This window comes from Doryrhamphus excisus, linkage group LG19 (assembly GCF_037039965.1).
Source record: "Doryrhamphus excisus strain RoL-2023G ecotype Guam linkage group LG19, RoL_Dexc_Guam_v1.1, whole genome shotgun sequence".
NCBI lineage: Eukaryota > Metazoa > Chordata > Actinopteri > Syngnathiformes > Syngnathidae > Doryrhamphus > Doryrhamphus excisus.
Window position 1 is genome coordinate 11653393 of NC_136375.1, and position 27294 is coordinate 11680686.

General features: G+C 41.1%; 2 protein-coding genes and 1 long non-coding RNA gene across 3 annotated transcripts; 1 reads left to right on the forward strand and 2 right to left on the reverse strand.

Annotated features, from left to right (window-relative positions):
* Window positions 1–13952, reverse strand: fndc4a (fibronectin type III domain containing 4a). Its single transcript, XM_058057695.2, has 6 exons — window positions 13577–13952; window positions 7166–7281; window positions 6876–7080; window positions 3451–3540; window positions 2292–2425; window positions 1–495 (listed from the first exon to the last, which is right to left on the reverse strand). Exons 1-6 carry the CDS (start codon window positions 13650–13652, stop codon window positions 454–456), a joined length of 663 nt encoding a protein of 220 aa, XP_057913678.1. The 5' UTR covers window positions 13653–13952; the 3' UTR covers window positions 1–453.
* LOC144902075 (uncharacterized) lies at window positions 13710–25356 on the forward strand. Its single transcript, XR_013630323.1, has 4 exons — window positions 13710–13872; window positions 19063–19189; window positions 21871–21977; window positions 25159–25356. It is a non-coding gene; the product is annotated as an uncharacterized LOC144902075 (long non-coding RNA).
* On the reverse strand, window positions 17853–24275 carry blk (BLK proto-oncogene, Src family tyrosine kinase). The gene is made up of 13 exons (XM_058057447.2): window positions 24196–24275; window positions 23953–24044; window positions 23672–23702; window positions 22021–22114; window positions 21857–21955; window positions 21692–21795; window positions 21446–21595; window positions 20838–20990; window positions 20589–20768; window positions 20450–20526; window positions 20166–20316; window positions 19040–19171; window positions 17853–18966 (listed from the first exon to the last, which is right to left on the reverse strand). Exons 2-13 carry the CDS (start codon window positions 24040–24042, stop codon window positions 18764–18766), a joined length of 1464 nt encoding a protein of 487 aa, XP_057913430.2. The 5' UTR covers window positions 24043–24044; window positions 24196–24275; the 3' UTR covers window positions 17853–18763.
* Window positions 25357–27294: the final 1938 nt, after the last annotated feature.

Genomic DNA, 27294 nt, shown 5'->3' on the forward strand with positions numbered 1-27294 from the left:
AGGTGCAGATTCTGCAAAATCTAAAAAGTTTTCTGTGCGGGTTATTGTATGTAGCTGCTCTATAGGAGTCCACAACTCAATACAAAGGGTCAAAAATTAGCATAACAGGTCCCCTTTGAATAAAAGTGGTCATAATTTCATAACATGAATAAAGACTCCCTTGAACTAACCCTTGAATCCTTTGATTTTCAGTATGCGGCCCTCGAGGGAAAAAATGTGGACACCCCTACTCTAGAAGGACAATGATGGAGAGGAGAGACGCTACCCTCACTGGACACAACATTAGGTACACCTGAATGAGCTAAATGAGATCCACTTTGAAAAAGTGTGCCTTTGCAGACATAGCAATGCTCAAAGCACACAAATAAGCCGGTAATATATTTGTAGTTTGTATTCTCTGGTCTTGAATCTCATTAGATGTGCAGGTTTACCTAATATATCTTCTTCTTCTTGTCACACTTCAATGATGTTGATGGACGGCACAGAGGGGTGGAACTGCAACACACAACAACAAGAGAAACATTTAAGACAAACATGTAACCTTTTTTCGGAATACTTAAATTTTATTCTTGGAAGACTACAGCTATTTTTTTCCCCATGTTAAAAATTTTATGAGAAAATAATGAATAATATCAGAAAAAGTTGTGATATTGGATAAAAAGTAGTAATTGTATGCAAAATAAGTTATTTCAAAATTGAATTTAAAAGGAAAAATGACTGAAACGTACGTCGTAATTTTATAAAAAGAAACTACGATAAAAAGTCAGAATTTTCGTTGTAATTTTTACACAACACAGATGGAATTTCAAGATTATTGTTTTCCAAGAATATTATAGATAATAGAGATATAATTTCTGGTGTATAAACTGCTGTATTTTGCTTACACTTTGAACCCTGCTGCAGAATGGGAAGAAGTTAAAACAGTGTGTTAGAGTGTTAAGTTGCTGTGTGATGATTTTAGCCTCCAGTCTATGATGACACTGTGGGTTGAACTGTACCTCCTTCGATTTCCGATGAGTTTATATCAGTTTATGACTTTTTCTCATAGCTCATGATTGGCTCCTGCCAAATAAAGAGCTACATGGACTCATGCACGACACAATATGCCATTTTATCAGGTGGACATGTGCAGCTTATAGTCTAGTGTGGCTTCTATATGTACGCATGTATATGTACGATTGCACACTTTGTGTCTGGAAAGCCAGTCGATAGGAAACTATAGGATTTGTCCACATGGACTTAGACTACCAAGTGGTGACAAAATGTCCTCTAATGAGAAGCGGAAAGAGAGAAAAATCTTAGGTCTGATTCCATTTTCTTCTTTTCCTTGATTATCGATGCCTTAATTATTACTGCTCCGAGACCGCCTCAGTCACTCTGCTGCCGTTTGTTTTACCCCGGAAAGATTTTCTGGGTGGAAACAAGCCTCCAGCACAACGTTTGCTGTCTACTTTGTATAAGTTTTGTAACGTCCATCAGCCTCTTTGTGTCATTGGCTCTGATTTAGACTTTAAGAGTCCTTGAAAAAAGTCGCATGGTTCCAACTAAAAGAGAGAATTGTCCTTAGATAGATTAGCTTGCCTTGGTGACGGACAAGTGGACACGGATTAGACTCGGAAAAAGGAAATGTCTTCCAGTTTGAAGGACAAAGTGAGTGTGAACAACATTCACACTCCCATTCATACCGATGGACAATTTGGAGTCCAAGTACAATTACTGTAGCCTATAAATGCTAATGTCATTTAATACTTTGCGTAACAGCCAAGAACTGCAGGAATAACAGGAATAAACTTACCCTGGGAACAAGCTTTTTAGTATTTAACAGTTAGTTTAATTTAGTAGCAAACTTGACACTCAACGACAACATTCAATATTAATGTTAAGGAGAATGTTGACCAAAAGTCGCAAGAATTTAGTCGCCACTTTTAGCCACACTCTGACATTAAATAATAACAAATATATTACGATCATAGAATTACAGAATAAAGTCACAATATTATGACGAACAAGTTGAAATATTACAAGCATAAACCTTCGTAAAATGTCCAGAAATTGTATTAATTTAGTAGCAAACTGCACAAAAACTTGTCATGCAAAACCTTTGTATTAATAATACATCCAAAATATTCATCAAATTACAGAATAAAGTCAAAATAGGATAAGATGTCAATGTGATGTTTTAAGAAGCTGTTTAGTTATTTGCTTGCTTGGCAACTTCCTTAACGATACCCACGAGAGTGTGTGTGTGTGTGTGTGGTTGCCATGGCAGCTAACAGCACCTCGTTGCTCACCTTGCTCCTCAGCAGCCCTCCGCTGTGATGCTCCGGCGTGCTCCTCTCCGACGACGGCTTGACCTTCTCCTTATTGTTGCTGGAGTCGTTGTCCTTGATGATGTCATACTGGCGGCAAAATAGGGCAATGACGGCTGCACGCAAACAAAGAGAGAGGGCGTTGACACACGCGCACACACATGCGCGTCTCTGTGCGACACGTGGAAAGGCGGCAATGCAGACATGGCAGCTCTGTTGTGTTTAGACAAAAAGGAATAATTAGCTGAAGACAATTAGGCAGCACTCAAAGGGGGAATTCATTTTAATTTAATTTAATTTATCAGTGTACATCATTTTCATCTTCTTACACTTCCACACAGGCTGGAGCTTCTACCTGATGAAGTCCACACAAAGAAATATACTCTTAAAATGTATACTATTTCTGCAACAGTATCACCATATTGACATATTTTTATTCAGATAAATGATAAATTAATAAAATAATGACCCTATATTTATTATTTTCAGAATAAATCAGAACATTTTATTTCTAGAATGTTTTTTTCCGTGACATTACTGGCATATTTTTATTCCGATAAATATGTAAAAAAAAGACTTCATCACCACCATATTTTTATTTATTCGATAAGAAACAAATTTTACATTTTCTATACTAATTCTATATTATTATTATTATTAATAATCTTAGTATGAAAGTATTTTTTAATTACATTATATATTTTTTACTTTTTCTTTATTTTTGTAAGGGAAAGAAATCTGAAAATTTTGTATACCAATTCCATTTTTTGTAAAAAAAAAAATTCTGTGACCTTATACTTATTATTTGCATATTTTATCCAGATACATATGTAAAAAAAACATTCATTACCATTATATTTGTATTTATTCTATATGAATTATGTTTGTATTTAATTTACAACATTATTTTGTGGAATGTTTTTCATTATTTTCATATTTTTATTCAGATAAATATGTAAAAATCATGACTATATTTTTATTTATTTTATAAGAAACGTTTTCTATCCTAATTCTATTTTTTGTTTAATTTTTTTGTAGAATGTTTTTTTCTGTGACAATATCACCATCTGTTGCATATTTATATTCAGATAAATCCCGAAAAAATATATTTTGACACGTTATTGCTGAATAATATCCATACCAGCCCACATGACCAAGACCACCACGATGATGATGACCTCTCCTGTCTGCAGATGTCTGGACCTGTCCAGGCCCTGCACAGTGGGGTCATCTAGACACCAAAAACATCACAAATAATATGACATCTTATGAAAAGAACACTAAGCACAGCGTCCATTGTTGTAGTCCATATTGTGTAGCATGAATGCTCCTCTTAAGTAGATTGACTTCCATTCAGAAAATGATTCTGGAAGTCTTCCAGCGCTCCACTTACCCCAATGACCTTTTTTGTGTGTCAAGAAATATCAAACAGTTTGCTCCCCTCACGTGATGGCCATGAAATACAAAGAGGGGTCTAGCGTGTGTGTGTGTGTGTGTGTGTGTGTGTGTGTGTGAGACGGCTCATTCAACGCTGAGCATCTCGTTATATGTCGCTATCTTTGTTGCGTGCAGCTCAGTCTGACTCAGCGCTTTGAAATATTGAGCAGCCGTGGCGTCCGTTGGGGGCCTCCAACCTACTTAAGACGTCCAACCTGTGAAAGTATTCCTTTTTATGTGGCTTTGTTCCCCCCACCCCGCAACATTGGAAGCTTAGAGGGATTCACCTGCTGGTTAATGAATATTTGAAAACACGCCAGTCAAAACAGCACAAATGCTTGCTTGGTTGCCAGAAAATGAGCTATTTTTTGCCGTCATGTTCACAGAACAGCTGGCGTTTCTTATCCCTTTTCGCTCTTCATCTGCCTGTGTCTGTCCGCTCTTAAACTAAGCTCAATATACATTTTGACTTACTGTCTGTGACCCACCCGGAACGGAACCGTGACCCACTTTTGGGTCCCGCCCCACCAGTTGAGACCTCCTGATATATTACATATGTATAGTACATGTAATCAAATAATGAGAAAGAATGATGCCTGATTTATGGTGTTTCTGGCTCTTGCAAGTTGCCAGATGTGATACTATTCATGCTGCAAATCACGGTGGCTCGCATGCAGCTTCAATACGTTCAAATTCTTAAGAAAGGTTTCACATTTGAGCTTATCGCTCCTGCTGTCTTCACGACTCATCGGCTGTGCTCGTAACGCCAGGCTGGCTTCTAATGGAATTATGAGGAAGTGGAAGCTAATTAGAAGTCATTAAGGCGGCGCCGTCAAGAGCTGCACTTCCTGTATGTTTCGAAACAAGTCGGTTAAAAGGGGTCGCCGATTATTAACACTGATGACACGCACATCTTATATAGAATATTCATTCATTCATTCATTTTCTACCGCTTTTTCCTCACGAGGATAGCGGGGGGGTGCTGGAGCCTATCCCAGCTGTCACCCTGGACTGTTCGCCAGCCAATCACAGGGCACATATAGACAAACAACCATTCACACTCACATTCATACCTATGGACAATTTGGAGTCACCAATTAACCTAGCATGTTTTTGGAATGTGGGAGGAAACCGGAGTACCTGGAGAAAACCTACGCATGCACGGGGAGAACATGCAAACTCCACACAGAGATGGCCGAGGGTGGAATTGAACCCTGGACTCCTAGCTGTGAGGTCTGCATGCTAACCACTCGACCGCCATGCCGCCTTATATAGAATAAGTCCTCCAAAAAAGCAAAAGAGTTTTGGTTTTGTATGACATCAATGTACTGTGCTGAATACACCTTTTTAAATCCCTCCGGTACCACACAGTATCATCTGAATCCTTTCCAAAAACCCTTGAAAGACTCAGACCCGTCTATGCAGGGTCAGAGGTCCCCTGCGCGCTCAGCACTTGGCTCTCACGGCCAGTTAGCTTTGGAGAGGTTTTTTAACGTCAAAGAATCATTTCTGGATTGTAAAACATAAAGCCAAAAGGAACAGCGTGGAACGCTGCTCTTTTGAACCGCATCTCCCATTACCTTTTATCATTCGCAATCTCGCCCACGTAATAGTTCAGAGCACTGCGTCGGCTGTATGATGATTCCCACGCTTCAGCGCTTCCTACTTGGGGTTGAATAGCAAAAGAATAGTCGTGGACGAGTCGGCTAGCTTGATTTGAGGAGCTCTTATAGCAGTCGTAATGCTCTATGTAGCAGGTAGAGTGGATTAGCGGATCAATTTCTTCCTAATAAAAGTCCTCTCAGTCTTTTGTCATCTTCAGGCGTTATTGGTCTTCATATTCCATTCCCTCTTCAGGACACAAGTCGGGCACGGACACAGAATCCAAATGAGCTCAGCTATAAATTAGTAGCGACATTTGGCACCGCAGCAAAGGCCTGTGACACAATACGTTCAATTAACACCAAGACATTTCCCACTACTGCAATAGTGGAACAAAGTATTAAGTATTACAGTATACGGTATAGTTTGTTTGGGCATTGGACTTCCACACAACCATACAGCACTGTTGGTTCTGTTCATTTCAATATACCAAGGGATGACTGTGGAAATATATACGTAGAATATTTATTGATTGCTCCACCTTCGGCCATCTCTGTGTGGAGTTTGCATGTTCTCCCTGTGCATGCGTGGGTTTTCTCCGGGTACTCCGGTTTCCTCCCACATTCCAAAAACATGCTAGGTTAATTGGCCACTCCAAATTGTCCATAGGTATGAACGTGAGTGTGAATGGTTGTTTGTCTATATGTGCCCTGTGATTGGCTGGCGACCAGTCCAGGGTGTACCCTGCCTCTCGCCCGAAGACAGCTGGGATAGGCTCCAGCACCCCCCGCGACCCTCGTGAGGAAAAAGCGGTAGAAAATGAATGAATGGATTTATTGATTGCACTATATAGTCGTGGTCTTCTTCTTCTTTCGTTCCAGTCTTGTGCAGGTCCCCAGTCTCCCCCCTTAGGTTCTTTGTTCTTAGGTTCTTATAAACATAGCACGTCGAGCTTAGGAGTACTTTCCCAAAGGACCAGGACTCATTTGTGTGTCTCATGGGTACATCATCGGTCTGTGGGGTGCAGAATGCTTTCTAAGTTGGGGATCAAATAGTTATTTTCTCCATTGTGTATTTTTATTCAATGTGAGCCAATGTTAAGGTCAGTTGACTGTTATATCATTCATTCATTCATTTTCTACTGCTTTTTCCTAACAAGGGTCAGCTGTCTTTGGGGCGAGAGGCGGGGTACACCCTGGACTGGTTGCCAGCCAATCCCAGGGCACATATAGACAAACAACCATTCACACTCACATTCATACCTATGAACAATTTGGAGTCGCCAATTAACCTAGCATGTTTTTGGAATGTGGGAGGAAACCGGAGTACCCGGAGAATACCCACGCATGCACGGGGAGAACATGCAAACTCCACACAGAGATGGCCAAGGGTGGAATTGAACCATGGTCTCCTAGCGCGCTAACCACTAGACCGCCGTGCCGCCCACTGTTATATCAGTTTATGACTTTTTTTACATAGTGTATGTAACCCTCTGGTTGCGTATCTTTGGGATGATGAAAGACCCACCTTGATTGGAACTGTTGGAAGGGAAGAGGTCCGTCTTCTTGAGCGTACGAAAGTGGACCTTCTTGCTCGCTTGGCTTTCTCCGTAAAGTCCGATGGACTGCACCTGGATGATGTAGTCCGTCTCCTCTTCCAGGTCCCAGAGGACGCAAGAGCGACTGGTGGTGTTCACTTCCCGGATGAACCTCTGCATGTGCGCGTCCTGCCTCTGCTCGTGGTTTTTGGAGGACAGATGCAGATTGAATGGAGAAGATGATGTTCAAATGTTCTCTCTCTAGTGGTTTCACACTTACTTGCTGCGAGATGGAGAAGCCAATTATTATATCTCCCTCCGGAACCTCCCAGGATACAGTTGCTGAGTCGGCTCGGAGGTACATGACGGACACGTTGACGGGGGCTGGCGGTCGGTCTAATGGAGTGGGGACACACAGAACCATAGAGATCTTGTTAATGTGGGCACTTTACTCGCCTGTTAAATTGTCAGGGCCAACTGCTTCCATGCAGGATGCTGAATTCAGATAAGTCGTTTTCTCATTCTAAGGGTGTTTGGTTCTTTCTGATGGAAGTCGTGACCTGAAATCCAGTGACGACCTAAAAATCAAACATACCTCACTGTACGTCTTTAAGTCTGCATACTACTCAAATAGCCTCACATTATACGTCCAAACTTTAATTTGTCATTTGCGACGTGAAATCCCACACAGTTGCGACGGTGTGTCCTTCATTGGGTTCTGTGTGAAATGCACACAGTGGGGGTAATTCATTCGTCATGCGGTGACAACGTGCTTCCATTACTGTCGCAGTTAAAACTAACGATGACTGATTTTGTTTACGTACTTGTTAAGACAAACTGCTTCGGCTAAAAAGGCGCTTGTCTTCTGTCCAAATACAAGCCTTCCCCCCCTCCCCTCCCTCACTCATTCCCCTCGTCTCCCTACCTGACCTGTCCTGACAAATTGCGCTATTTAAAGCCACATAGTGTCAGTTTATATATATATATATTTATATATACTGTATATATTTATCCTCACTGCGTCACCAGGCAGCCTTCTATTGGAGAACGGTTGATTGCAAAGTGGGACAAAAGAGGTGGACGCTTTGGGAGCAGACGTGCTGCTGAAACAAAAGGTGACAGATCTAATGGCGGGCTTGTGATAGGATTGGATGTGGGACATTTGGACACGGCGGTTCAAAGACAATAGCTGAGACATTTGACGATGGAAGACGGGGTCCAGGAAGTAGAAACTCACTGTCAAAGTAACGGCGTTCCTGCTGCTCAAAACACGGAGTCTTGTTTCAAACTAAGAACCAAAGTTATAAGAGCGGTCAGCTATTGACTTCATTCGTATACACCAATGTGGCTGTGCAGCACCAATTAAATTTGAAAGCGCATGCAGAGGTAGATAAAGCAGGAACCTGTGATTGGACACACAGAATAAGTCACCTTGAAATTCATGTTTCCACCTATCCCAGTCTGCTTTCTATAATGTTGTCCCTTGAGAAGATATACTGTGAAAAAAATGCTTGCGGGAATGTTCTCTCCTTCACTTGTTTTTGTCCTGGACGCAATCAATGTTGTCCTCAGCAAAAGGTGAAAGAGGTGACGCTAAAAGACCCTCAGGTCAGACGTAGCCGTCTGGCTTCCTGTTCATCAAGCTCAGGGTCTCGGACGCGCTTGACCTCATAGATTGTACACTCATCCACAGTGCCATGGCGGTCACAGGTGCAGCTTTGAGGTGGAGAGGTGCAGTAATTATTACTCCAATTCTTGGAAGGACAGGGAGATGAGGGATTTGGTTGGTCTCGTCCAATCCAAATAGCGTCTGAGTCCTTGGTGTGGACGGACGGATGGTAAAAGACTGATGTGTCTTTTAATAGAGAGACCGAGTACAAACTGTCCTTGGCTCTGAGTGAGGAAGAATGACGCATAGACGTACAGTATTTGTAATAATAATACGACCATAGTCCTTGTGTCTTGGCACCGCCCACTGATGATTTGATGATCAATAGGTTTTCCAGGTACTACAGTGAAAATCTGCTCCAGAAAATTCGGATTTCGGCCGTAAGGGAGGAATAAACTGCTTTATATTGTCTGAAAGGAGGCTAAGGGTTCCATACTTTGAAAACCCCTGGTCCATGACACTGTTTGTGTTTGTTGTGTTAGTGCTAGCATCAGTGCTAATCATCACTTGCAATGTTTTTTGGCCCCATTGTGGGTTATTTTGCAGCCTTGTGGTGTAACTGTATTACTTAGCAAAGAACTAACTGCTGATGATGTCATAAAGAAGCAACGGATTTGAGCGGTTTGTGATATAAATGCATTACAAACACACATACAGTGTATTAATAACACATAAAGACACGCACCACTGTATGCTAACTGGGAAATGTAGGTAAACCAAACCAAAAAAAAAAACACACTAACCAGGGCATACACTAACCGAGGTTCCACTGTATTTATTAAGTTACGGCGCTAGAGTTTTTGATAGATTTGGTAGAAAATCTACATAAACTGAGGCAAAATGTTGGTGTACTGAATAACCCGCAGATGCTAACCGTCCACTGCAATGACTCTCCAAATGTGGCTGTAACTTGGAGTGATTCAGACCTTTCAAAAACCTGCAGGAGGTGCAAAAAAACAAAAAAATGCAGCTAAATCAGGTTAAAATGTCACTTGTCAAAATGTGTTTCCAGTAAATATGGCAGGTGATATTGTCAGTATGTTTTCTCCCCATGAAGCTGTCTCACTCGTTGACATTTTTATTATTCCACCATTTAAAAAAACAAATTTAATCAGTTTTATTGATGCTTAGAAAGCAGTATGAATAAAGTATTAACATATAGAATCACATCAAATATGTAAACGATGTAAAATGGCTCCATGTTCGCCACCAGCAGCAATTTCACTATCTCTGCTTAGACGAGAGGGGGGGGCAGCAAATGTAGTCGGCATTGCTCGGCCTCGGAGCTATTACTCATGCTAGGAGCGTGTCCACATCCCAAGAGGGGCTTCCCATTTGTTGGGCAGACAACAGGGCTCGGCCCCTGCGACCTGTCGCTCTCACATCACAGGCCTTGCATAACAGATGCTAAGATGGACACGCCGAAATTAAGAGTCAGAGTCCAAATCAATACGCATTTTTTGCAGTACACATGGGGTTTTTGGGTATTAGATTGTAAATAACCATGCTGGTCACCGACTTGGAGTATTCTGAGAGCCACTCTGCTGCCCACGGTGGCTTCATTAGCATGGAAGAGGAGCTCCCTTCACATTATGGATGACGCACGGCGCCATCAAATGACCTGACAATGCATCCCACGCAATATATATATATATATATATGCTTATGTACACGTACTGACAATCAACACTTCAGACTGTTTGGTAACTAGCTACTAGCAAGTATACAATCATTTGTATCATTTGTATCATTTGTGCCCAAACAAAGCACCCTACGCATTGGTGACTCACTGCCCGTGTCTGTAACTGCCAAATAACCCGCCATGGGGCCACTTGACAATATTTCATTTTACTATTTAGTGCTGCATTTCTCTTTATATACAGGAAAACATCGGTTTTGGTACACCCCAGATTTTGTATCATTTGGTTTCCGACCAAAATGTTCTCCCAAATATTGCCTTGGTTTTCGTACACTGTCTCAATTACCAAATAAAGCACCCTACGTGTTGCTGACTCGCTATTTGTTTGCAAAATAACCTGCCATGGGGCCAAAGAAAGTTGCGAGTGCCAGAAACTTGATAGAGAAGTTGAGAAACGATATTGAATTCAGGAATGGACTCATCCCAAAGTACAAAGATGACAACTCTTCCCACCTTCCCGAAGTTGTTTGCCAACAAAAGTCTTCAAAAAAGGTAAAAATTGCGTTAAATGTTCATATATTCATTTTGTTCGTCATCATTATGTATTGCATTGTATGTATTGTATCATGTATTGCAATTATTCTCCATAAATGTATTTTTTGCTTAATATTTTTGCATTAATTGCGTCGTCATTAATTTAGAGCAAATTAATCATGACTCTACAGAAATTTTTACCTAAAACATTGTCTGTACACTCATGAAACGGTTTTGACTCAGGTTGACTTGACATGATTTCCCACCGGAAAGGTCAGAGAAATTCATTGTGAAATATTTTACAAGCTTGTGTGTGTGTGTGTGTTTTTTGAGCTGTGCTAATTATTCAGCTAAACATGAGTGAGCAGATTCCCAAAGGTGCACAACTCAAGGCGAAACCAAGGTGCCGCTATCGTGAATTATTGATCATATTTCCCTCTTTTATTACCTCCGAGTGCCACTTTGAAGGCTTGTGTCTCTCATAATTACAGCACAGTTATCCCTAACACAGCCACATTACCGGGACACTTAACCATTATGGCTACAGGATATTATTATATGGATTAAAAAAAAAAAGTCACATTTGTGACACAGCAGCAAAACACAAAGTCGAATTAAGTCCAGGCTCTCCTTTTCTTTTAGCAGAATGTATGTTTCTGGGAAGTAGATGTTAATTCAAGGTTAATGCAATCACTACACACACAAACCTTTGTTTTTAGCGACATAGCAAAAACGTGGCTAAGACAATGTACTTTGTGACACTCTGCATTGCCCTTTAAACATGCTACAAACATGTGACGCCGGGTTCCATTAAAACGATGACAGCAGCACACGTCGAGAATGCATCAGCAGTTTTTTACCAGCAGCAGGTAGCTCATTTAAAGATATGAGCCTGGCGGTTTCCCACCTGAAAGCCACACAAGCATCTTCTCAACAAAGACTTCAATCCACTTTGGTATGAAACTGAATATTTTATCATCAGCCAAAATTTAGTGGAAAGTCGTCCCTCGTTTACAGCGGTAATTGTTTCAAGTAGATGAGGGAATATTTTCATAAAGATTATAGAAAAGTTATTCAGGGCTTTCTAAATGTGTGTATACCGAAGGCTGAATATAATATCATGTTTTCCGTCATTGTGCACGGTTCCTTGCATATTTCCATTCACATTGAATCCTGATGCCTCAGTGTGGCAGCGCTGACTATTTATCAAAAGTTAAGCTCTGGAAAGCTCAGAGGAGATCAGAAGTGCCCCCCCCCCTGCTCCCCTCTCTCCCTCAGGAAGTCAGGTTGATTAAGGTCTGATTGCTCTTACATTTCATGGAAATGTTTTCAATGAGCTGAAAGGGCTGCATGTGCTTGGCAAGGTTGAATGTCTTTTATAGCATTCATACTGCTGCAAGCCACGCATCCTTCCACGGATATTTGGAATTATTAGCATTCCAATACTATATCTGTATCAAAAAGTCAGCCTTTACAAAGATAATAACGCTGGATTTCTTCACAGAGGCAGCTGCAGTCGTCTACGACTGCACTGCATCACACATCCACGAGGCTGTCTAATATTTGGGTTACCTTAATTGGCCACAATTAAGTCTAATGACGCCGCCTTCCGGGATATTTGCCCCCTCCCCTGTGGGCTGTGGTGGAAATACTTTGAAATACATGCTAGCATGCATGTAATACAGGTTTCCTCAAAATTTTATAAGATTTACTCAAATGGTCAGTGACTTATGTACGATGAGTTGCTAAGTCCCGTCCGTGCCTCAAAGATATTTGGGGTTTTTTGGTTGATGGCGGCCACATTTTCCAACCAATCTTGCTCAAATTTTTTGCACACGTGTGCTTGTCAGACCCCTAAAGGTCTGTACAGTCGTGCCTGGCTATATTGCATTTTTTTCAAAAATGATTCAATTAATAAATGATCACTGTTTCATGGTTGAATACGGCCTTTTTTTAATGCATATTTAAGCTAATTGTACATATTCTCGGCCTAAATTAAACATTTTTAAGCATAAAACGACAAAATGAACTAAAAACACCACTGCAAAGTAGAAGAAGCATTGTAACTGTGAATGTAGTATTCCACATTGGCCACTAGGTGTCAGTGTTCAGTAAGACTTGCATTCCACTCATCACTAAGGTTCCCAAGGGAACACATTTCATGTTTTTATTGACATCTTACATGGTTTACTTAATCTTATTCTGTCTATTTCATTAGGTAATACCAATTAAAAGCTTAGGTAATACCAATATGTCTTATTTTTATGTGAATATATCTTATACTCCTATCTAAAGATGACTACAGGGGTGTTATTTAATGTCGAGTGCTCTCATAATGTAAAAAAATGTATTTAGAAGATGGTAAACAAGTTTGCTATGCCATAACTGTTCAAATATTGCACTTACTAATATTGTGATGATTCGTCAAAACACCCTAAAGTTACAGTTGGTGTTTTTGTAGAGTTGTGTGAGAAATTTCAAGTCAATCCAACTTGTGGTTAACATTTTAAACTTGTTTGATTCATTTTTGCTCTTTTTCGTATTAAAAAAAAACACCTTATGACCTTATCTTGACCAATTCTCCAATTTGGATGCAACTGCTTATCTTCTAAAGCTGAAAGTTTGGACTTCAGTCATATCTCCATTGCTTTATTTGCAAAACTAAACACATGACCGGTGTTTAATAACAATAATAAACATGAGACTTGCTATCTATTCTATCGGGTCTGGTTTTTACCGTTGTGCAGGTGTACCTAATGAACCGTCCACGGAGTGTCAGTCATATTTAACAAAACAAACGGCGCCTGCAGAGTACTAACGCTAATAAGTGTACAACAGAATCCACTTACTTGCTCCCACCAGGAACATGTCGCTCCCGAAGAGCAACAGGACCGCCGAGTGGATCAGAACCAGCAGACGAGCCATGTCTCCCCTAAAATCTCACCGCTCTCCCCCACGACAGGTCACTGCGGTCCGTCGGTGTCGAACATGATTGGGATACAATGCGGCTTTTTTTTCACATTGGTGCTCTCCTCAGCAGACGGCGTCCGCGTCGGAGGACGGGTTCTGGAGTATGCTTCGGTCCATTCCACAAGTGACTGTCTTGGACTAGATGCTGGCGGCCATTACTGCTGTTGGAGCTCAGGTGAGAGGACTGCTTGACGCTGGTAGTGGAGCTCCTCACCAGCACACTGAGGTGGGTGGGTTCTAGCAGTCCGGGGGGGCGGTTCGGTATCATTGGACAGAGAAGTTTGCGCGGCACCAGCGAAGGTGCTGGTTTTGCAGGGCGCGTTCACGCTCCCAATTCATTCACACACACACACACACACACACACACACATGTTGTCATATGAAGATACAGCCAGTTAGCAGTGATTTATGCTAGTGTGCATGCATTTTTTTACAACGTCAAATTGAAAACAAAGTCACTATTATAAATATGTCAGCTTCCCAAAAATGCTGTAAAATATGTTTTAAGGAGCCAGCTACCCGAAGGGGTCAATTTGGGGCATTTTTGAAGGTGCTCACCTGTTGCAAAATGTCATATTCCGGGTCACTTAAACTGCTCTTTTCTGGTCCGTTCCCCCACCCCGGGTCGGGAGAACCCAAAAATGGCAGAAAAGGCCACTTTTTTCAGGGCTCCATTTTTGTCATTTTTTTCCCCCAAGTCCGTACCTGTTTAAATTATTTTTTTATGTCACTTTAATGGCACCAAATGATATTATTACTCTACATATTATTATTGTGAGGATTTTAACATTTAAAGAACTTAAAGAACTAATTTTTACATAAATGTTTTTTGTAGAGACTGCACGGTGGTGAGTGGTTAGCATGTAAGGCATCGCAGCTAGGAGACCCAGAGTTCAATTACACCCTCGGCCATCTCTGTGTGGAGTTTGCATGTTCTCCGAGTACTCCGGTTTCCTCCCACATTCCAAAAACATGCTAGGTTAATTGGCGACTCCACATTATCCATAGGTATGAATGTGAGTGTGAATGGTTGTTTGTCTATATGTGCCCTGTGATTGGCTGGCATCCAGTCCAGGGTGTACCCCCGCCTCTCGCCAGAGGACAGCTGGGATAGGCTCCAGCATCCCCTGCGACCCTTGTGAGGATAAGCGGTGGAAAATGAATGAATGAATGTTTTTTGTAGAACTAAGTAAAAACATGTACATGTATTTTTACATGTAACCATTCCCAAGTCAGTGGCAAGGTACCCTGGTAGAAAACAGTAAAATACTAAATACTTTGTTTGGTGCATGCTTTAAATGGGAAAAAGTAGCGCCATCTGGTGGAAACAATATTGAAAGCCAGTCATTCAGATTGAAATCTGCATTGTACTACTTTATGTCAGGATTGTGTGGACCAGAAATGACATTTTCAATGGGACATATTTTATCACGAGGAACAAAATGTGCCTTTGCATTTTTAAACCCTAGTAAGGGTTAAAAGTCTGTGTCAAAATAGCACTGAGTTGGCAGACCTTTTGAAACAAAGTGCTTCTAGCAATCTGTGTAATTAAGCGATTCCTCCAGTGTACAGCACAAAATTCCCAACCAATCTTAATAAGTGTGCCAGATTCAGACTAAAAATGGCAGCACTTTTAACTATTACATCCTGTCAGTCCAAAATAACACCCTAAAGAGGCATAGGACAGTCAAAAGTCATCTTTTAAAACTCCAGTAAAGCATACCACAGATGCAAACACAACTCACGGATTGTCATGTTTTTGTGTTGCTATAAAATACCGTAGCTTAAGCCAGGATATTGAGAGAATGGCAAAGAGGTGATCGATCATGAATGACTTTCTTGGAACAAACAACCACGACAAATCAGGAAGATCAGGAAGTCGAAATTTTAAGCAGGATGGAATGGACACAACAATGCAAATTTCTGTCACTCATAAATGACAGTTTGACACCCCTGTGCGCGGATATACCCTATCAAAGCCTCAGTCAAAGGTTTGGACACAGATTCATTACTTCATTCATTTTCTATCGTTTATCCTCACCGAGGGTCGAGCGGATGCTGGAGCCTATCCCAGCTGTCTTTGGGCGAGAGGCGGGGTACACCCTGGACTGGTGGCCAGCCAATCACAGGGCACATATAGACAAACAACCATTCACACTCACATTCATATTTATGGATATAATTAATTAACCTAGCATGTTTTCGGAATCTGGGAGGAAACCGGAGAACATGCAAACTCCACACAGAGATGGCCCAAGGGTGGAATTGAACTCGGGTCTCCTAGCTGTGAGGCCTGTGCGCTAACTACTCCTCCGCCGTGCAGCCGAATCCCATTCAAACTTTTGCTTTGGGAGGAAACCGGAGAACCCGGAGAACATGCAAACTCCACACAGAGATGGCCCGAGGGTGGAATTTAACTCGGGTCTTCTAGTTGTGAGGCCCGTGCGCTAACCACTCAACCACCGTGCAGCCGAATCCCATTCAAACTTTTGCTTTGGGAGGAAACCGGAGAACCTGGAGGACATGCAAACTCCACACAGAGATGGCCCGAGGGTGGAATTGAACTCGGGTCTCCTAGCTGTGAGGCCTGTGCGCTAACCACTCAACCACCGTGCAGCCGAATCCCATTCAAACTTTTGCTAAAATGTTGTGAAGGTTTCAGTGAGAAACACGGCATTGGGCCTGCAGTGTAATGCCCTACAATGTAATCCAATAACCCCGTGCAGAAATGTATGAAAAGCCTTGGCTGGATTACTTCCTGTGAGCCATCAATCTCTGGCTCCAAGGCGCTGTAAGAAGGTATAAATCTCTCCATGTTCTCCAAACACATCACGTTCAAGCCCATGCATAACTTTTACACTATCTCCAAATAAGCACATCTCATTCTAAAAGCCACTGTGGATTCTCCCAAAGCTTATTCACGTTTTTAATTAACGTGAATGACTATTAAAAGGGGGCGGTCTTTAATTGAATGCCTCACAGGTTGCATTTATGAACATTACCTTTTCATGTTAGCTTAGTGCCGTGTAATGTTTCACACTCCTGCTGACGCACGTGTGAAATTGCATTTTAATTTTGGAAATCAGTGCAGTAGAAGGTGTCTGCTAAGTTTGTGTGAGTAAAAACAATGCCAATTACACACAATTACAGTTAATGAGGCCCGAACCTACCCTAACCTTAATCACGACTCATAAGCTCCTCATTAGTTGTTAACTTTAGTTAGTAACTTTAAATTGATGTCCCTTATAGTCATTAGTTCCTCTGTAACTGCTGTATTTGTGTACCTTGTTGCAAACGCACACATATTGCTGTTAGAACAACATGGAAAAAGTAGATTTAGCTCAATCTGGGAACTTTGACATTCCGAAAGTTAATTGCTTGGTGTTCGGCGGCAGCCAAAAGAATTCTTAAAGTGAAATGAAATGTCACGGAGGCAGGTGAGGAGTTTAATAAGCGAGTCTTTATGGGTCATTTTGTGGCACAGACTGGAAAAGGGATGACGCATTCAAAGACCCCAGAGGTGTTCTGCGAAGATTCATTGGAAAGACAAATGGAAGCTTATGAATTGGAAATGTGTAATTATGTTTTGTTGTGGTGGTTTTATTATTTATGACAACAAGACAAGGCGCAGGAAAATGGCAGCGCAATGACAAGTCAAGGTCAAAGTGTGATGTATGAATATTTATTGCGTTGGAGGAAGAGGAGGAGGACGGTGACAGCGTGGGGTTGCATACCGATTGGCTTTATCAATATCCTAGTACTGTTTAGATGAACTGCATAAGCTACAACTGGCCTCGCCTCATCCTCCATTCATTGGTCCATTGATCAGTCAATGGGGAATGAAGTGGGAGGGGCCTCCTGCAGTAAATCATGTCAATACAACACTGCTTTTCCTCCCTGTATGTATTTTCTGTTCAATACAGAGTTAGATTCAGTATTGCACCAGGACGTAATGGAATGAAGGTGTTGGCAGAGTTATACTGACATCTGGTGGTGTTTTTAAAGTATTACAACTCCAGGTATCTACAACTCCATTGGGATTTGTGGCCCAATGCATCATTTTTGTCAAGAATACTGAAGCTATTATCAACTTTATGGCTTTATTAGATTTCGTTAGATCTTTTGAAATAATACTACTACTACTACTACTACTACTACTAATAATAATAATAATAATAATAATTATTATTATTATTATTATTATAATAATTCAATGTCATGTTTCACTATAGCTGCTTATGCAGTATTTAGTATACATACAGTAAACATATACAAAATATATATTATTAAATGTATTGGTAATGACCAGTCCAGGGTGTACCCCCCCCCCCCCCGACCTCCCGTCTCGTCCAAAGACTACTGGGGTAGGTTCCAGCATACCTGTGACCCTCCTGAGAATAAGCAGTAAGCAGCATTTGAGTATTGCATGTCTTTTCTAACATACAGTACTTCACAAATTGTATTTTTTTTTTACATAAAATTAAATAAGAGTATTTGCCAAATATCCACAGCATTCGGAAAACACCCACTCTCATCATTTCACCCGTATGTGCTCAGAAAATGATTTAAGGGGCATGGAAAGGGGTTGGGGGTGGTGGTCTCGCTGTGTGGCATCTGAGGAATGCTGACTAGCATTTCCTGTTTCCTGTCCGTACAGGAAATGGCAGGCTTTCACCCCTGGATGGCTACCATCGCGACTGTTATCTTTGAGATGCGCTTCGGCCCTTCATTAGAGGGAGGGGGTGAGTGCTGTATCATGAAGTTGAGTTTTTGAGGGGGGCTAAAAATACTCATTTAGGGGGGAAAGTAGAATGTGATAATTTTTGACTTGAGGGGGGTTATCAGAGCTATTTTTAATGTTCGTATCATATTTATCGGTACAATACAGTACACAAAAACAATTGTTAAAAGATCCTATATATTTTTTACTTACCAAAAACATGTACAAGTTAAATATAAAGCAACCTGATGATGTATTCAGCGCGTACTTCATCCGTTCCTCCATCTTGTGTAGTGTTCCATCCTGTCAGAATCCACAATGGCGTCACCGCGATCACACTTTCCGGTCATGGCTGCATCTCGTATTGTCCCTCGGTGGCGACGAAGAAGTCGTTGAGAATGTTTTGCAAGAATTCAAAGGTGGGCCGCTCCTCGGGTCTCTCCTTCCAGCAGGCCATCATGATGTGGTGGAGCTCCTCAGGGCAGCCTTCCGGACACGGCATCCTGAAGGAGCGCTCCAGGTTTCGGATCACCTCCGGGTTTGTCATCCCTGAAGAAGTTAGAGTCATATGGGAGGTGTTTTACAAGGAGCTTTATGTATATTTAACGTGAACGTCACTGACCGGGGTATGGTATTCTTCCATAGGTGACGATTTCTGTCAGGAGGATCCCAAAGGACCAGACGTCTGACTTGATGCTGAACGTGCCGTAGTTGATGGCCTCGGGAGCTGTCCACTTGATGGGAAACTTTGCACCTGATTGGAACAAATTAGGTGAGACCACGTTATGTTGTTATGAGCTGACTGTAGAGTACGGTATCAGCGTACACAACTCATTCTTCACTCTGTACTACATACTGTATCGCTTCATTTCACTGCTATTTATGACACCTTAACATTTGACCAAAAAATTTGACTTAAATAAGTGTCAAAAATAAAATGAAAAAATCACTAAAAGTGTAACAAATAAATAAAAATGACTTAAATATCAGCGTAAATAAAATCTAAAATAAAATACACGACTTAATTAATAATAAAAATAAAATTACATAAATAACAGTTTAAATAAAATCTTATTTAAAATTAAAGTGTAAAAAAACATAATCAAAATAGAAATGACTTTAATAACAGTGTAAATAAAAAAAAAAATTTAAATGACTTCATTGTGTAAAGCAAATAAAATAAAATGACTTAAATAACAGTGTAAATAAAATAAAAAAATAAATATAAATGACTTCATTAAAAGTGTAAAAAAATAAAATAAAATGACTTAAATAACAGTGTAAATATATAATTGGCGACTCCAAAAAGGTATGAATGTGAATATTTAGGAAAAATACATTTACATACATATATATATATATAACACATATATATAATACATATATAATACATATATACGTATATATCCATTAAAATATATATTTTAATGGATTTTTATATTTTTATATTAAAACTTTTTTTCTTTTTGACTAGTTCTGCTTTTGTTTTATTTTTATAAATTTTTTTTATTAATCATTTTGTGTGAATTTTCAAGTGTTCTGTTTCCCACCCCATTTTTGTCCCCAAAAGCCTGAACTTAATAATCCCTATACATTATGTAGCATAAAAACATGTTATTACCACATTTCCAGAGACAACAATGTGGTGTTTTTTTAAGCATTCCAAATTGAGCAGGACCCTCTTGTTCTAAAACGTTTGGGGTCAGCATTTGCATAATGGACATGTTGAGGATAAAGGATGAGTAAACCTTCTTGCGCCGTGTATTCAGACTCCACCAGCCTGGCCAGGCCAAAGTCTGCAATTTTGCAGTGCAAAGTCTCGCTGACCAGGATGTTTGCCGCTCGCAGGTCTCGATGGATGGAGTTCTTGTTCTCGATGTACGCCATGCCTTCAGCTATCTGTGGTCAACGGGGAGCACGTTGTTAGCTCCATTATAATGTACAGTAGATGTTATAAAATGGCACCATTGCTGTGCGGAATGGATGCAGAGACACCGCTAAGACAAGACGCCCTGTGACTGTTATGTCCCACCTGTGCTGACATGTCAATCAACTTATTCAGCCTCAGCCTTTTTCCGTAATCTGTTTTTAAAAAGTCCAGTAGACATCCTGAAAGGACAAGAATTGAGATGATGTACCGGTGATCAATGGCGTCACATTGCTAGTCCTACCATTGACCATGAACTCTGTGACGATGAGAATGGGCTCCACGGTGACCACGGCATGGAGTCGCACCAGCCGCTCATGCTGCAGCTGCTTCATCAGGTTGGCCTCCTGCAGGAAGGCGTGCGGCTCCATGGTGCCCTCCTTCAAGGTCTTCACGGCCACCTTCAGCGTGTTCTTATAGTAAGCTGAAACCAGACAGGACTCCCAATGCTGCCAACCCGTGGATGTCATTGGTGGACGCCACTGTCACTCACCCATCCATACTTCTCCAAACTGGCCCGCCCCGAGTTTCTTCACCAGTTTTAGGGTCTCTCTGGGGATCTCCCACTCATCCGGAGCCCACGGCTGCTGGGGGGGCTTTTTCTTGCAGGGGGCGTACAGGCGCTGGCACAAGCCGTCGGCTGTACCTATGGACAACACGTAGAAAAACCGCCAACTACTTTGTGAACCGCTGTGCATCATGTATTGGTTCCAGACCAGACCATGATAAGTGAATATTCATAGTTATTAATATTCATAGTTAGAGCACTGACAACCTTTTTACATTCTTCTAAATATGTTGTTTAACAATATTAAAGTCCTCTAGACATAAAATGATGTCCTATATAGTCATCCCTCGTTTATCACGGTTAACTGGTTCCAGCCCTAACAGTGATAAGTGAATTTCCACAAAGTAGGATTCAATATTAATAAACTGAATATTTTTGTAATTACAGAAAACCTGTTTATGACCTTGTAAATATGAGTTTTAACATAATAATTAGGGCCAAAAATGAGCCCAATATATTTGTAAATATACGTGCATATTTTAAACTTACTGAAGTACTAAACAGCCATAATTTATTCCAATGTATTGGCTCACATGTGTAGTATTTAACCAGCTCCTGCAGGGAAGGAAAGGTGCTGGAGGGGGAGATGTAGTAGCCTCCTTTGTCCAGAGAGCGGATCTTGTAGTGTTTCACCACGTCGGCAGTTTCTGCTGTAAAATCTCTGACGGACAGCGAGAAGGAACCTACAACAAACAGCACTTGAAGTGTTCCAGGTGGTCGTACTTACTTGGACACGGTAGGAAGAACAATGCCAAAGCCAACAAAAGGATCTGTGTTACCTTTACATGTTTCACTTTCACGTATGAGGAAGGCCCCTGGTTTGTTTCCAGGCGCCAGGAGCAGCCTTTCGGTTTCTCTCCTGCTCAGGTCCTTGAAAAACCACCTGTGTGCGTGTAGATTAGCATCAACGGTGCATCACGCTTCATGGATGATGTTTAACGTACTTCTCCACCTCCAGCGTGTCTGCCCGGGCCACGTAATTGGACGGTATGAAACCCTCCTGTCCTGTCGACAACGAGCGAGCCAGCCACCATTCTCCATTTCTTCCAGAGACGCAGGCGATACGTGAGTGTTGTTGTACCGCTACAAAGTACCCACATGCACTTACTCTTGCAGCACCTTGAAGTGGTCCCCCTTCCCGAAGGAGAGATCTCTGTGGTTGGTTGGCTTGAAGTCGTGCTGCGCCACAAACACCACGTCATCTAAACACCAACACGGATGGTGAAGTCAGCACCAGGGAGGGAAGAATGGAACGGGAGATTGGCAGGTGAATTGGTGCATCGGTCCTTTGTGGTGAAGAGGGAACTGGGCTGAAAGTTCTCAATTTTTGTTTAGGCTGTAGCCTCCGCCACCCAACCTCAGATAAACGATGGATGCTTACTGATAGACGGGACAGAAATTCTGCTTTAGGTCTCACTTTATGTACGATAAGGTACACAAAATACAGTACTTACTGACGAACTAATGGTTAAGGCACATTTAGAGTAGTTATTGAGGAACTAATGATTGAGGCACCTAATTTTAGAGTAGTTATTGAGGAACTAATGGCTAAGATACCTAAAATTTGACTCAAGTAATTACTGAGGAACTCACGAGGAACCAATGACTAAGACAACTCAAATTAGAGTAGTTACTGAGGAACTAATGACTGAGGCACCTAATTTTAGCATAGTTTCTGTGGAACTAATGACTAAGACAACACAAATTAGAGTAGTTACTGAGGAACTAATGACTGGAGGAACTAATGACTAAGACGTCTAAAATTAGAGTAGTTACCGAGGAACTAAAGACTAAGACACCTAAAATTAGAGTAGTTACTGAGGAACTAATGACTGAGGCACCTAATTTTAGAGTAGTTTCTGAGGAACTAATGACCAAGACATCTAAAATTAGAGTAGTTACTGAGGAACTAGAGACTAAGACACCTAAAATTAGAGTAGTTACTGAGGAGCCAATGACTAAGGCATATAGATTTAGAGTAGTTACAGAGGAACCGGTGACTAAGGTATATACATTTAGAGTAGTTACTGGGGAACTCATGAATAAGGCATATAGATTTAGAGTAGGTATTGAGGAACTGAAGACTAAGACGCCAAAATTTAGAGTAGTTACAGTGGAACTAATGGCTAAGGTATATACATTTAGAGTAGTTACAGCGGAACTAATGGCTAAGGTATATACATTTAGAGTAGTACAGAGGAACCGATGACTACGGTATATACATTTAGAGTAGTTACTGGGGAACTATGATTGAGGCATATACATTTAGAGTAGTTACAGAGAAATGAATGACTTGGGTATATATATTTAGAGTAGTTACTGATGAACTAATGACTAAGGCATATACCTTTAGAGTAGTTACTGATGAACTAATGACTAAGTATACACATTTAGAGTGGTTACTGAGGAAGTAATTAACTAATTAACCTCTTGAACTACTGTAATTGAGTAGCTTATTGTAAAGTGTCCCCTGCTTTATTCTCTCCTGTGTAGATAACACAACAAAGGTGGGTATAAATACAAGCAGACGTTCATACATCTTCTGGAATAATCTCATGTCAACTGCTAAAACGGAAGCGCTTTGAAGGAACCGAGCAGCGCAGACTTGAGATAAATGTTTCCTTCCCCGCTAATGATGATGTCTCCCTGTACATGTGTAGCATAGCATAGCATTCTGACCACAGGAATATGGCGCCACTGTGCTCCTGTTTTGGGTACAATATAAAGTCATAGTGTAGTGTAGTGTAGTGTGTCATTACCGTTGTCACAGTAAGTGTTTCCACCCCAAACCTAGAGCACAGAAAGAAGGTGGCTTGTTTTACACGACACTTTTGCCACATGTTATCAAAGCTAAGCTGGACTATTTGTATTGTAGTTATCTTTTTTACGCTAGCAGTTAAAAATGTTACAATGTGGCCTGTGTGGAGGGTACGGTTTGACCCTGGAACAGATGCTATTAATTCCTATGGGAACATGTCTCCTCAGTGCAAACTTTATTCCATCTTTGAAGGCTCTACTCGACGTCAAGGTGTTGGCTTACCATGTGATTAGAAGCGTCGGGGTCCAGAGAATGTTTTTTTCTTTTGTAGAAGTTGTCATCCACCGCTTGGCCACTGCAAGTACATCCCATCCCTGAACAGAACATTACAAACTGATCAAAATGTTATTAATAGCCTATGTGGGGGTTCAAAAATATGCTCTTTCTTCCCATCACTGCCAACAAACTATCCAATTGACTTCATTCTCTACATGTTTAATTGAAAGCAGGTAGAAATATACGTACTTCAACTTGTGCTCGGTGGTCCTCCAGATGTCAAATGTCTTGCCGTTGTGTCACTCTGGTTCAGTTTCCCTCTCAAAGCCTTGCTCTCTCTCTCTCATGAAGTCCCTCAGGAGGGCTCATTGCGTTTGGAACACTTGTTGTTTTGCTTGTCTTCACTTTAGTTAGCGTCGGCATCACCCCCTATGATCAACAATGCTTTAAAAAATGATATTCCTCAACCTAATCACATCCAAGACTAGATCTGGATTAAAAGATAACAAAGGGTAGCAAATGAATTGATGTTAAGCAGGGAATTATAATGGAATGTGAATTTTCATGACATTTCATGTTTTTTAAATGGGAAGTATGCCTATTTCTTAATTATTTGATTTAAAAACGATAATACATATAAATATGATGTATTGTTTTCAAATATATGTATAATACGTAGGCAAAATAGTCAATTTTTATGAAAAAATATTAAATAGCATACCCTGATACTGTTGTGCTGACGTTCCCCAAATTGCCACTAGAGGTCGACAAAGTTAATGTTTTCTTCTAAATTATGACTCAAATCCTCTTGACTCATGATTGACCCTTGTCGTGACCTATTGTGTGTTCAAGTACTATTGTATGATGTAATATAATAATTATAATAATAGTTACTCATTTATGCTTTGTGTTTTGCATCCTAAAAGAATGAAATCCCTGAAAGGAGGATCTCATTGAACTGAAGTGGAGGCAAACAATCAATCTGACAACAGCGGAAGTGTTTGCTTCCTATGGGGGGATTTATCCAACACGCAACGTGGGGGGATATTACTCTACTGGGCAACACTTCACAGCTTTTTTTAAGGGGGGGGGGCACCTGTGCTGTGTGTGGCTATTGTGATGACACACAAGCTGCAGGTGCACACAGAGTGTTATTGAGTGCGTCCCGGTTTGCTAAAACTCCTGTTCCGTTTTTTTTTTTTTTTTTTTCAGCTTCCATCAGGCTCCCTTGTTTTCTTCCCAAGCCTTGGCGGATGCACTCGGGGTCCCCAGACATCGCATCCTGCCTGCAGGAGCGTCCTAAGTGGCCCCACAGGATAACCTCAACAACGGTGGGAAAGAAAGGGAGTGTGGGTCTCCTTTGGTATCTCACTCACCCCTCTGCCACCCATTATTAATGTCGCTGTGTGTGTGTGTGTGTGTGTGTGTCAGTGATAGTGTGTGCACATATGCGGGCAGTGAAAAGAAAGTGCAGATTATTGTGTTGAAATCATGGTCCAAACATCTATGAGTCAACATGGATTCATGAATAATAATGACAATAATAATGGAAAAAATGTGGGGTGCCACATTCATATTTTTAAATCTATTTATTAAAGGATTAAAAAACAAATATACAATCACGCCTAGCATTGTCACGGTTCACTTATCACTTTAATATTTCACTTATTGTGTTTTTTTCTGAAATTCATTCATTCATTAATGATGGCTGTAGACTATGGTCTATTATTAGTCAACACATATTGAAATACCGAGTGGTTAGCACGCAGACCTCACAGCTAGGAGACCAGGGTTCAATTCCACCCCTGTGTGGAGTTTGCATGTTCTCCCCGTGCATTTGTGGGTTTTCTCCGGGTACTCCGGTTTCCTCCCACATTCCAAAAACATGCTAGGTTAATCGGCGACTCCAAATTGTCCATAGGTATGAATGTGAGTGTGAATGGTTGTTTGTCTATATGTGCCCTGTGATTGGCTGGCCACCAGTCCAGGGTGTACCCTGCCTCTCGCCCCAAGACAGCTGGGATAGGCTCCAGCACCCCCACGACCCTCGTGAGGAAAAAGCGGTAGAAAATGAATGAATGAATGAATATTGAAATACGAGTGTTATGTAGTATTCTGTTCACTAGGTGGCAGTCATGACACAAAACATTGAGCCATGACCTTACATTACATTACAACACATAACCTTAACACTGCATGAAGTCGTGCCTCACATTTTGTGTGGAAGTGGTAAGTTTTGGACTTCTTAAGTTTAGAAGTTTAGCATAAAAGTTGCAATGAGTTGTGAATAATGAATAATAGGGGTGTAAAGGTGACTATAGGGGTGTTATTTCATGTGTACGGGGCTCTATTAATGGTTTTTAAAAAAATGGTTTTCTATGCTCTAACTCAAAAAATATTCTATTGATTAACATTGAATTTTATTTTGCAGAATTTTCTCTTTATATTGTGCCCACTACTGTAGAATGACCACGATATTCTTGTGAAACTTTTCTCTTAAATCTTACAGTTATTTTCATAAAACTAAGATTTTTTCCCCCAGGATATATAAAATACAGACTTCTCCGCCATAATATGTAGTTTTATTCTCCTCCAATAAGTCATTTTTTTATAGAATTAGCACTATATCCACCTTATGGTTGACTTCATTCTCATCGTGTTATTTTCGTCTGTGTGGCCATGACACATAAATAAATGTATATTTCTGACCCCCCCCCGCCCCCCCATCCTCCCCTCCATGACACAAGGCTCCTGTTGGACTTCCTGCCAGTGTGGGAACCACAAGTGTCCACTGTCACACACGGAAGTGAGGAGAAGGTCCCCTCTCTTTCTCCTTGTCTATTATTCCCAAGAAGACAAAGTGATGGAGGAACAATGATGATGTGTTGCGCAGACGCCATCATGGTGCTCCTTTGGGACGTAGAGCAGCTACCACTATTAATGCGTATGTACTGTGGTGTAGTAGTAGTAGTATAGTAGCAGTAGGGTCTTGACAGCTGGGAGGGGAAAAAGCCCCTTCTTCCATGACTGAGCTCCGGATGACGCTCCTCACTCTTCCAGCGTTTGTTGTGGAAACAGCTCAGCTCTGCCAGTGAGCAGGTGCTTCCTCTGCTCCTTTTTTTTTACTTCTCCAACTCTTGAAACCCAGCAGGGGAAGCTGGTGTTCATCGCCACAGCAGAGCCTAAGAACTGTAGCGACTTCATAAAGAAGACCTCTGATTTCTGTTCTTGCCGAAAGTCCCTAAAAACATCAGAGTGCCCCGTCCCGCCTAGAGGATCTTTGAAGGAGTCTCTCTGAGGCCACGTGACGTCCTCGTCCCGGCACAGTCAATCAGGGTGACACCAATT